We start from the raw sequence: 12,322 nt of genomic DNA, 5'->3' as shown, positions 1-12,322 counted from the left end.
AGAACCACAGAAACCTGAGTGTGACTGAGGGCCATATGACTTCACGAACCCAGAATTTGGGGGGACTCAAAGTCCCTGATCATTTTCATAGACCAACTGCCTTTCCATGCACTCCTGTTTTCCTTTTTTTTAAAAAGTAGATGAAACTCAGACAATGCACAACACACCAAGGCGACCGAACCCCTGACTGTAGTCTCACAATGCCAGATGGTGGGAACTGGAGTGAGCTCTTTAACACTAGTCTCCTGGGGGTGTAACATTAAGTTCTACAGGGACTCTGGGAACTGCAGCAGATACCCATCTGAGAGCAGGGGATTGAGGGGTATGGGAGGTGGGTCGGAGATCCCAGGAGAGCTGCGACCTAGGCTGGGCGATCAGGAAGCTCAGTCCACTCTCGGGGCAGAGAGGGTCCTCACCGCCCATCTTCCTATTCAGTTCCAACAACTCAGCTGCAGTGGGCCGGGTCCTTAGTGGCCCCCCCACCCTTCACACAGACAGACAGACAGACAGTGCTAAGTTGTGCTCCCAGGAGGCAAGATGCTTTCTGAGAGCTGGAGACACAGACCTACGGGCAGCGACAGGGAGAGGGCCACTGTTACATGCTGGCCTGCCTCGACAGCTCTAGATTTTTCTGGCATGTTCTCCATGTTGCATGCCTCATGTTGACCTGGCTCTCCCTTCTTCCTCAGCCTGTTGTGGGGGCTCTGCACACCTGGGCCCGCAGTTCCGGTACTAGAAAGAATAGGGCCTTGAATTATAAACCTCACTTGGCCAGACAGAGAGAAGAGCCAAGCTTGGGACCAACCAGTGAGTCTTTCTTTGCTGGGCCTCTGCTCCAGGCTCCATGCCAGGCCATGGAACCTTCCAGAACCCCACCTTGAGCCAGTGCCTGTGGGACCATGCACCTCTCCCTGCAGTCTGTCTAGAACTGCCCTTAAATCAGACCCCTGCCTTCTCCACTGCTCAGAGAACAATCATGAGCCACCCTGCCTTCTCCACTGCTGTGCAATACCACGGACCAAGGATGTGCTAGGAGGGGCCACAGGACCCAGTACAGAGCTGTATTCACAGCCAAGACATCAGAATGGGAAGAGAGAGAAGGCGGGGGAAACGGGTCCAGAGTTTTACCCGTGTCCTTACCACAGTGTATCCTCAACCTTCCACTAAACTACTTTTACTGCTACTTGATAACTAATTTTGTTACTGTTCATGAATTGTAATGTATACACTTTTGCAGACAGAGCTTTGTAGAGGGGGTCACAGTCCACAGGTGGAGAAGCACAGCTTTAATAGCTAGTGAGACTTCAGGGTCTTAAAAGGGCTGAGCAGCTTTTGCACAGGCCCCTCCTACGGTTTATGCCTCAGAGGATAGCAGGCTGGTCCCAGAGCTGCAGGCTCACACCAGCCAAAGCTAGTCTTACCAGCAGGCTTCCTAGAGGACCACAGCCTCAGGCGTGTTTGACCAGCTCTCCATCTATGCAAGGTAGACCAGATGGTTACCCCAGCTGTGTCAGTCAGGCCTGGTCCCTGCTCTTGACTCCCTCAGTGTCTGCTGCACCTCATCTTCAGGACTTACGAGATGCTACAGGCATCTGTCCATTTGTCTGTCCGTAGTCTGTTTCTGCTTCTTCAGTCTACTGGGTGGGAGCCATGTGAGGCAGGGTTGGGTCTGGCTCTATCGTGGCTGAGTGTACAAGCCTGGCCCAGTCCATGGGATGGCCTCTATAAATGACTGCTGGATGGCCTCTCCAGCTGCCAGGGTAGGAACCATCAGCGCTGCCTATGTCCTCACTGTACCCCAAGGGAAGATTTCACAAGAATCATTAACTCTAGTTCCCAGACATTTATTTGATGCCTTACTATGTGGGTGTTGGCTGAACACAGCTTGGCCTGTGACACTGTTGGCATAGCTGTCACTGCGCCAAGGCCACCACCACTGAAATAGCCCCATACCACTCTCAGACAGCGTCTACACAGTAACTGCTGCAAGCAGAGTTAAGTGTGTGTCATAGGAAGTCAACTTTATACCCAAGTTACTCAGTGAGAAAGGGCACGACCCCCCATGTACTGACCCACAGAATGAGATGATGCCTTCACAGGTGGTTCCTGAACCCCTGGATGGGGGGGGGCGTCCTCAGCTTTGACATGGCTTCCCAACTCTGCGGGATCTCCCCAGGAAACCCCTCCCAACCATTTCCAATTGTCCCAACAGAGCGGACCCTGAGGGCCTTCATCCTTACAGCACACAGCACAGGGGATGTGGTTTCAAGGTTCTAGGACACTACAGTGACAAGCTTTCACATACAAATGTATTGTCTCCCTCTCTCCCTCCCTCCCTCCCTGAGCCAGGGTTGCTAAGATGTCAGATCCTGAGAACAGGAATTAAGGAGCCTGGAAAGGCCATCCACCAAGCACCCCAACTACTCCTGCAGAGGCTCATGGGCCTCTGGCGCTGCCACAGGAACGTCAACCCTGGTTCACTCCGTAAAGTTCTTCCAGGAAAGCAGGGTTGATTAGAAAAGCTAATTACAGCTTTTGAAGATCTTCTCAGACCCCAGACAAAGCAAGAACACAGGGCTCCTTCCCACCCTGATCCTGGACCCCCAGACTCTGGCCTTCATTAAGTTTTGATTTCAATCAATTGCACACCCCCTAAAATTAACTTATAAGGCCAATAAATTGCAACCGCATGTTTGAAGGCATTATCTGCTCTGAGCTAAGAGCCAGGGATTGCAGAGCGCAGGGCAAGATGTCTGCTCCAGATGGGAGTAATCAGCTCTGGAGGCCAGCGGTGCCAGCCCCCCTTCTCAGTTAGAACATCTGGTTTGGGGTAGAACCAGAGGCCAGGCTAGATCCAAACTGAGAGTTGGAGTAGGGTAGGTCCCTGTCGTCTCTGAGAACCTGAAAGATCAAGGTGATGAAAAAGATCAAGGCTCCTATCAGCCTACTGTAGCTGCTCTGGCTGGCGAGAAGGACCTGTCCCCAGCAGCGAGGAGACATTGCCCTGCATGGGAGCACTCATGTCCAAGCTTCTCCCAAGAGAGTTAGGTCTCGGGCCATGCACTGAAGCTCTGACTGTCAGAACTAGACACGATCTGGGACTGGAAGGGCTGAGGATGGCCGCTGCTGGCAGATTGCACAGTGGCCCATCAGTTTGCTGGCATGCATTCCCTACATGGAGCTGGCTGTACTACCAATGACAGAAAACTTCCTTGGGACTTGGAAGAGAGAGATCCCAGGACCAGGGTGGAAGTGACAGAACTGAAGAGGACCTAGAGCAGGTGGTACCCCACTAAGCACACCTGGCATTTTCTATGTAGTTTCACAAACCAACTCTATCTAAAGCCTGGTGCTATCTGGGCACTGCTGTCATGGGTACTCTCCAGGAAGAGAAAAATTATTGTGATTATTCTACCCAGGAGGGCAAAGGACGAAGGCAGCAAATGAGGGTGGGGTGGGGTGGAGACGGGCTGGGCGGAGGGAAGGAAGGCCGGGGAGGTAGAGTGGGGAGGGGGCAGGGAGCAGAGGAAGCAGGAACCAAGGGACTTCAAAGGTAGTCAGGCAGTGCCCCAGCTTGGATCCCTGGGTCCTACTTGCCCCTGTCCATCCTGAGGACTGCTAACCCTTTATCCCTAATTGGGAAATGTTCACAAGCCCGCATGTGTGCTAAATCCCCATGGGAGATATAAGCCAGAGGGCCTGCAAGGCAGCCACTCTGGCCCCAGCCGCCACTCCGCCCAGACGGACTCCATGTGCGGGTGATTACCTCCAATTCCCTACAAAGTCAAAGTCTTTACAGACTCAGGATCAAAGCTGGGGCCTGAAGATAGAATCTAGTCTCTCCTTGGCTCTCACGGCCGAGGACCCTCAGGGAGGCACAGAGCACTCCCCGTCTCTGAGAGGGCTGGTCTGGGCTGAGGCAGCCCAGCACACGTCCTGCCCACTGTCTTCTAAGGAGAGCTTATAGGAAGAAAGACAAGGTCACAGGCTTTTCGGCAGGCAACCATGACCATAAGCAGTGTTGATGCTGTACACATGGCCTCATGGGCAGCAAACCCCGGCATCTAGGCCCCTTATCTGTTTGGAATGTACTGAGACTCCTGTATGTGTTGGTCCAGTGTGGCTTTCCCAGTATTAGGGAGAGTTAGACCCTGAACACGAGGCTCCTGAGGTTCAAAGAAGCCCCTATGTTCCTCACATGCTAGGGAGAAGCCCAGTGTTCTCCACAAGGACCCAGCAAGTTCCTCATATGCTAGGAAGGTGGTTGCTCAAGCCTGGCCTCTACTCTGTACCTTGCCTTGATCCAAGAATTCTGAACTACAGGGGACTGTCGTAAGTTGAAGACGGGCCTGCTTTCACACACCCACCCAGGGCACCGTGGCTTCAGTTACTCAGCCTTCCTGGGAACAGCATGGGCCTGGCCTGCTTGGAAGTGCCAGATATTTAACTGTTCGTTTTCCTTCAGGAAAGGGTGGCTTTGCTTGAAGATACATGTATTTCCAGTAGACCTGAAGCCAGTCTGCTTCCTGGACTCTCAGGGGACAGTTTAGCATTGGGTGGGATGTCTCCTCCCACAGGGACCTGTGTGTTTGGTCTGCCTGCCAACATGAAAAGGCGAATGCAGGTATCTCAGGGAGCTCCAAAGCTCCACTCACGGGGACAGCCAAGTCTTCCTGTGGCATAGGCACAGCAGGAAGGGGCAGCAATGAGGGGAGAGGCATGGCTGCCCCTGGACCCCCGCAACAATGTGGAAACCCTCAGTGCCACACGAAGGTCTCCTAGACACACAAGACCTTTGCTCCAAAGCCCTGGCAGAAAGAGCCCTGTCTCCAGGGCCACTGACACCCTAACAACACCCAGAGGCAGAGAACTGGGGGTAAATGATCTTACGTACTTAAAAAATGAGAAAAAGATTATCTTTTTCTTAATATTTGCCCCAGAAATGGGGTGGATCAGTTCATGTAAGTCCTCCCAAATGTTCTTAGGAAATTCCTTAGCCTCTGATGACAATGGATGGTAGGACCCACGTGACAATCCCCAAACGTTCCCTCCAGTGAGCTTTGGGGAGAAGCTCTGATGACAATGGATGGTAGGACCCACGTGACAATCCCCAAACGTTCCCTCCAGTCACGTGGAGAGAAGCTACTATCACTGTGTCCAGCCAGGCAGGGGACCCCTGTTCTCTAAGAGCATCTGCATGCACCCCCTCTTCTGGCTCAGCTGCAGAGTTGGAGCCTTGGGCACCTGGAGCAGGAAGAGTCCATCCTGTCACCCTCCTTAGAACAGAAGAAGATGTCCACCATAGTAGCCAACCAAGCGTCTCAGCGGTGTCCTTGCATGTGGCCAGGAGACAAGCAGAGACAAAGGGCGGCAAAGGGGAGAGCACTGCTGTTTCTAGACCTGGCCCTTGCCGGCAGCCCAAGGCAACATGAGGGAGAAACACCCATGGTTATGTCCGTGAATACTCAGAACCGCCCTTAAACCAAATTTAAACAGCCTCAAAGGTCTTGGTGAGGCTGGGTGGTCTCCATGGACTCTGCAGGGACACTTGAGGAAGCTCAGCTCCCCACATGTGGAGACCCAACATACACTTTAGAGAGGCACTGCCCACTCCTATCTGCTACCTGGGGAGGGCTGTCTTTCCAGAGAGTTCTAAGGTGTCTGCGAGAAACTTTCAAAGTTATAAAAGGCTATGAAATATGACAGGCTTTCAAATCTGCTTCTGATCTCAGAGACCAGGTGTGTGCCGGTCCAGGGTGGCATCCTGGGGACACTGGTACCAGAGTTCTGCCCACCTAGACTTTGGACATTAGTTTTCAGCTCTAGAGTCACCTCCGGGAAAGGCAGCAAGCGGCACTACTTTCCCACCCCCCAGCTGTTCACTGACTTTCTTAAATGTCTGCTACTGGCTCTTCTCCCCAGCCCCGCTGTCTGCATACGAGCAAACATACATACGAATGAAGGACTCTGGGTGACAATGTGTCCTGATTAGCTTTTATCAACTTGACATAACACAGTCGCCTGGGAAGAAGAAATCTCAACTGAGGAACTACCTCCATCAGACTGGCTCGTGGGCAAGTCAGTCGGGGCATTTTCTTGATTAATGATTTATGTGGAAGTGTGGGAGCACCCAGGCCATTGTGGGCAGTGCCACCATTCAGAAGATGTAAGAAAGTTAACTGAGCAAGCCACAAAAATAGAGCCAGGAAGCAGCAATCCTCCATGATCTGTCTCGGCCTCCCCCGTCAAGGATTAACTAAACCCATAAGCCAAGTAAACCCGTTCCGCCCTAAGTTGGCTTTAGTCAGTGTTCTCTCATAGCAACAGAAAGCAAAGGAAGGCAGGATGATACTGTCCCCCTAGCTTGGCCATGTTCTGGTGCTTCTTTGTACTTCTGAGTATGTCAATTCATTTCTGTAGGCGGCCACACTCACGGTCACCAATGACTGACTTATCACTGTCTGACTCTCAATATTGCTGCAACATGAAACTTGACTCCCCTTGGACACCCGGGTTGAAGAACTCACTTACAAAGCCAGAGCAGGCTTTTAGCACCATTGGGAGGAGCGATCCCCAAAGGGGCAAAACGGGAGATGTGAGACCCCTTAGACACAAAACCCCGCTCTAACTGCGAGAGTAATGGTTGTGCAAAGGTCAAGCAAAAGGCGATCTGAGTCCCAGCTCTCTCCATCCCTGCTCTCTCCATCCTCCTCAAGGGGGCCTTGTAACTTTTCATTAAAACACATTTCATATAAAGCCTCAATGTAGGTTGAGACAAAGATGCCACACAGATGTGTGTGTGTGTGTGACACACTGAAATGTCACCACATGCTGGTCAAGAAATGTCACCTGATGACTGTCTGTCTGAGAAGGAGCCTCTTCCCCCAAACCATGTCAGCAAACTGATGCCCATGGAAAGACCAGTCCACCAGTCCATAGTACGTGACCTCGTAAGGTCACATACACAGATGCAAAACCAAGCTCAGCCTTCTCCTCCTGCAAGCCTAATCTGGTCACTCTCTGGCACGTCCTGGGAGTGTGCCAACCCTTGTCCCAGACGTGGGATTTGTACTGACTTCGCACTACTATATATCTAGTACAGAACTTAATTTAAAATGAGATTCTATTGATTAAGCACGGCCTTCTCTGGAGCCCAACCTCAAAAGTGTCACAGCTAAATGGCCTAGCGTTCGTGGGCCAGGGCGGTGTGCAAAATGAGAGCACAAGTGAGCTGAAACAGGCACACTGGATTACTTTTACAGAGATGATGCATGCATGCACGGGGACCTGAGTTTCCATCCCTGCACACACGTAAAAAGCTGAGCATGCTAGTGTGAGCCTGGAACCCTGGCCCTTGGCGGGGTTTGGGGGGGGTGGAGTGGGGGGGTTGGGGGTTTGGGGGGGTGGGAGGTATGAGATGAGGAGGATTTTTGAGTTTGCTAGCCAGTGAGGCCTGCCGAGCAGGTGAGCTTGCTTCAGCAAGATGCAGAGCAACAGCAGAGGATGCTCGGCACTGACCTCTGACCTCCACGTGCACGTGCATCCACATTCACATGTACATGCACACGAACACACACTCATGCCTACATCACACACATGCAAAGGAAGGAGGGGAGGGTAGAAAGACTGCATGAGACCTCAGTTCACTCTGCCCTGGGCACTGGACGATCAGTATGGGCCCAGAGCTCCAGTCCAAGCACGGCTCTAACAGCTAAGAGCTGTGGTGTGTTCTCACACACACCTATCACACATTCAGTCAGCCCAAGCCTCACAGAGAGACTGAACTTTAACCGTGCATTTGTGATTGATCAGCTCTGTTTGAGTCTTAGCTCTGCCCCTGCCCTGGACAAACTCCTTATTCTCTGTGTGTGAGTGCGACATGCTGGCTGTGCCACTGTGGTATCCAAAGCACATTACTGTTACTGAGAGAGTGAGGATGTGAGACAGTAAAGTGCTCTCCCCACTTACCTGCCACAACTGTGAATGGTAACAGAGTAACATGGTCATGTCTGCGTGGGGAGCTCTGACTTTTAGCAAGCTAGGTGACCAGGCAGCGCGGCCACGAGAGAGCTCAGCCCAGCCACACTCTCATACAAGGCCCCCCAGCGAAGCTCTTGAACTAGCGTGCAGAGGGTCACTCACAGGTCTCGGTATTGGTCGAAGGCATTGTTGGCCTCTACCTCCAGCTTTCTGAGCCGAGCAGATGGCATGGCCCCATCTTCCAAAGGAGGGTCATACTTGTTACTCCACGGTGACCTGGAAGGCAGGGAGGAAGGAGGAGACGGTTCTATGAATCATCCCAGAGACACTCAGCACCAGCTCAGCTGCCTGAAGTTCAGGGGCCAAGTTTTGGAGTTGTACAAAGCAAAGGTTCCGGAAGAGCCGGCAGACCGACTAATGCATAAACACCTTAGCTCCAAGCATTGCGTCCTCCGGAAAACAAGGCTACCATTTGCTACTGTGTACTATTTCGAGGAACCAATAGAAAGAATGGCAGGAGCCTTGGCCACAGACACCATAGTGTTTCCCGATTCCTCTGTGCTCACTACAGCGGTCGGCTGGTGCCCCTCACCTCCCTGACTTGCTAGAGGCACCTCAGGCCTCAGACAATAAGTACTAAGAAGATGGCTGTAAGTTACAGGAGAGGCAGTAAGCCTGGACACTGGGGGGTGGGAGGGATATGCAGTGTCTGGCTCCCTAGGGAACACAGTCACGCCCCAAGTCACAGGGTTAAGTACACAGAAGCCTGGGGAGTCAGGAGAACCAACCCAAAGACTTGCAGCAGTTAAGGAACGCCTTCTGCCACACAGGAGAACTTTTAGTCACTGAGGGAAATGGGAGGTGATTGAAGAGGGTCTCCTGTTAGTTCCCAAGGGTGGAAGTCTCAGGCTGCATCTTCCGGAAGAACTAAAGAGGAGGCTGGAGAGATGGCTCGGCCATTAAGAGCACTGCTGCTCTTCCAGAGGACCCAAGATTGATTCCAGCACCCACGCGGCAGCTCACAAGCTGTAACTCCAGTTCCATGCACCCACCATGCTCTTCTGGTCTCCAGAGGCACCAGGCATGCACCTGGTACACAGACATACATGCAGGCAAAACATCTACACACATAAAATAAAGTAAAAATTTCAACAAGTGAGGGAGTCTATGGAGGGGAGGGGGAGGGGGAGGGGAAGGGGAGGAGGTGTGATCACCCAAGAGAAGCCCTTGAGCTGCTTCCTCAGGGACTCATGCGGCCTTCCTTTCTCCTTACACAGGGGCATTAAGCCTTACACCTTTTCAATTTGGGACTAACATTAAGAGAGAAAAAATACGCTTGCTGTCCCTTGGCCCCCCACCTTGTCCACACAGATATCTCTTTCTGGTACTCAGTCTAGCCATGAGCCACAGGAAAGGCGGAAGCTAGGTGTTGGGGGTGGCTGTAGAGGTACGGTGTTCTCAGGGACAGTTGGTCCAGAGTGTGCTGGAGAGGGGGCTGAGCTGCTGTGTGTGTAGTCCCTTGGGGGCTGCAAATGTACCTACACACAGAAACACACCCACCCACAGAGGGCGGGGCCTTTTTAAAAAATAAATAATTCATTTTATGTATGCGAGTACACTATAGCTCTCTTCAGACACCAGAAGAGGACATCGATCCCACTTCAGGTGGTTGTGAGCATGGCTGGGAACTGAACTCAGGACCTCTGGAAGAGTAGTCAGTGCTCCTAACCTCTGAGCCATCTCTCCAACCTGAGCAAGGCCTTTAGAAACCTTCCCATGTTCAGGTGTCTAGACTCAATTCCCAAACAAAACAAGAAACTTCTTTTCCAAGTTCAAGCCCACCCACCACTCCCCAACAGAGTTGGGGGGACCACACCCCAAGACCAGCACTAGCTTGAGTCTTTGACAAAAGGGGCCTGTGGGATGTCTGTCTTCATGGCACTCTGACAGACTCTGCAGGTCCTGCAGACAGGGAGTAAAAATGGAGCTGAGGCGGCAGTGCGTGCCCACAGCCCTGGCCATTGTGAGACAGGTGCAGGAGTCACGTGTGAGCCCAGCCAGGGCTATAGAACCAGACCCTATCTCCACACAACAAAATGACGACGACGAACAAAGGCAGGAGGAGGTCGAGGGCAGGAAGGAAGGAGAGAAACTCACAAGGCTTCTTGCCTCAGATTTCTGAGGCCAGCTGACAGGTGCAGACGGTTACCACTACTCACAAGTCAGTGAGGTTTGGCTCTTCCACTGTGGGGCAGTGAGCAAGAACCCAAAACTGTGACCTGGCCCCCACCTCCCCAACCCTGCTTCCTCTGAGAAGCTCCTGGCAGGGCAAGTCCCCTCTCCACACCAGCTCCTTCACACGGCACAGGAGACCCAGCCCATGGCTCTCTTTGAAAGCAATCTGGAGCCAGCAAGACGACTCAGGCAAAGGCGCTTGCTGCCAAGCCTGATAACCTGAGTTCAGTCTCCAGGACCCACATAGTGGAGAACTGACTCCTTCAGGTTCTAACCTCTATAAGTGACAGACACAGACAGACAGACAGACAGGCAGACGCACACCCACACCCAGAGCAGCGTGCTAGGACACAAGCATCCACTGCCGTGCAGAGCGGGGCCTGAAGTCTAAGCAGTCTGTAAGTGTGTTCCACATTCCTCCTGCCTCACTGACTACAACGGCATTTCAAGCCGTTGGGCCTGGAGCCAGGGTAATTGTAGCTAGGGGAAAAATCATAACATTACCCAGAATATTCTTGGTGGAAGGGGCACTCAGAACACATTTAAAAGCTTAAATGGAGGTCATTTGAGAAAAGACAGATGGACAGGAATGCTTGGATTTCAAAAGTCAGGCCTTTCATTTCCCCAGAAGGCTTCTTGTTTCAGCTAACAGGGTTCAATCCGCGCTGCTGGCAGCGGCCTCGCCATAAGGATCTTATTTAGGCAACGATCAAACACAGGATGGAAATGTGTGGAGAAAATCAGAGGACCTTGAAGTTTCAGATCCAGAAGGGGAGAGGGGAGTCGAGCCCTCTCCTTCCTGCCTCTGCCCCCCTCCCCAGGCTCCCATTCCCAGAGTCCTCTGGTGCCTGGGGAGTCGGGGTGGGGCCTGCAGGGTGAGGCCCTGGGGGGGGGGGTGACAGCTGGACTCCACCCTGCCCCGCCCTCCCACTGAGCAGCTTCTCACCTGGAGCTTTCAGATTTAAAAACAAGAAAAGCAGACCCTGTGGCCACTGAGATGGTCTCAAGGACAAGGGCAGACCCAGTGGCCACTGAGACTGGGCTCAAGGACAAGGGCTTTCTGGGGAAACCCGAATGAGCCCAGGCCTGTGAGGGCTTTCACTGGGGCCTTGTGCTCCCTGGCCTGCCTCATGCTTATCACCTTCAAGGAAGTCTCCTCGAGGGTTGCCCCTGCACATGTGCTGGGGACCAGTTCTGCCCTGAGTCGAGAGGAGAGAGAAGGACAGACAGACATGTAGGTGGGCTCCCCGGGTGTCCCCATGCTGCGAGGTGCGCCGCCGAGGGGAACTCACCTGTAGGAGTCCCCGTCTCTGTTGTAGTCACACAAAAGGTAATCCTTGCCCACCACTTTGTCTCTGGCAATTTTCAGGGGCTGGTCAACAGAAGACAGGAGATCTTCACACAGACTGGGGACCTGGCAGAAATAGAAGACAGGGAGAAATGTCATTAAAGGAACACCTCCATTTCAGGTCCTGGTTGACATCTGGCTCGTAGTACCCTGCCAAAATTCGGAATCTGTCTGTTCCTCCCCACATATGCTCAACACCAACCGCGTCTCTATAAAGAAACCTGGTCGCGAGTTGTTGTGGAGCGTGACTTCCAACGTTGTCTTCTTTCCAAACCCGGGTGTGGCTTTCATTACCTGACCACTAGGGTGGTCTGTGAGTATGAGGATGTGTGTGCTGGGTATTGGTCTCTGGTGGACAAAATACCAGCTCAGGCCCTGAGAAGAAGGCAAACACTTCAAATACACAGGAATGTGAAGAACTCAAAGAATAACGGGGCTCTGGAGAACTCCCGCAGGCTCCCATGCCGGGAGGAGTTTCCAGTTCGTTCCAGGCCTCTGGCCAAGCATCGGCAGGCTGTCACAGCTGGCTGCATCTGCTACAGAGGTGGATGTCCATACACCTTCCTCAGCAAAGCACAGTCGGCTCACCTGCAGCTCTTCCTGGTCTGCACAGCAAAAGGTTCCAGGAGCATGGCTTTGTGGTGCCCGGGGGGGGGGGGGGGGTGGGTGGGGGGGGGTGGGGGTGGGGGTGGGGGTGGGGAGCTGGAACAAGTCACAAGGTGCTGTCAATCCCCACCACAGCCTTTGAGGGAGCAGGCC

General features: G+C 52.9%; 1 protein-coding gene across 2 annotated transcripts in view; it reads right to left on the bottom strand.

Moving 5' to 3' along the window:
• Positions 1–12,322, bottom strand: part of Capzb (capping actin protein of muscle Z-line subunit beta) — a 98,442-nt gene that overhangs the window by 18,387 nt on the left and 67,733 nt on the right. For both annotated transcript variants that reach the window (XM_052177874.1, XM_052177873.1), the window contains exons 3-4: positions 11,508–11,629; positions 8,143–8,256 (exon numbers count right to left, since the gene is read on the bottom strand). In XM_052177874.1, the coding sequence (XP_052033834.1) occupies positions 8,143–8,256; positions 11,508–11,629 (236 nt within the window). The remainder of the gene's footprint in view (positions 1–8,142; positions 8,257–11,507; positions 11,630–12,322) is intronic.

This window comes from Apodemus sylvaticus, chromosome 3 (assembly GCF_947179515.1).
Source record: "Apodemus sylvaticus chromosome 3, mApoSyl1.1, whole genome shotgun sequence".
NCBI lineage: Eukaryota > Metazoa > Chordata > Mammalia > Rodentia > Muridae > Apodemus > Apodemus sylvaticus.
The sequence above is the reverse complement of the archived record's forward strand: the minus strand, read 5'-3'. Positions and strand labels throughout refer to the sequence as shown.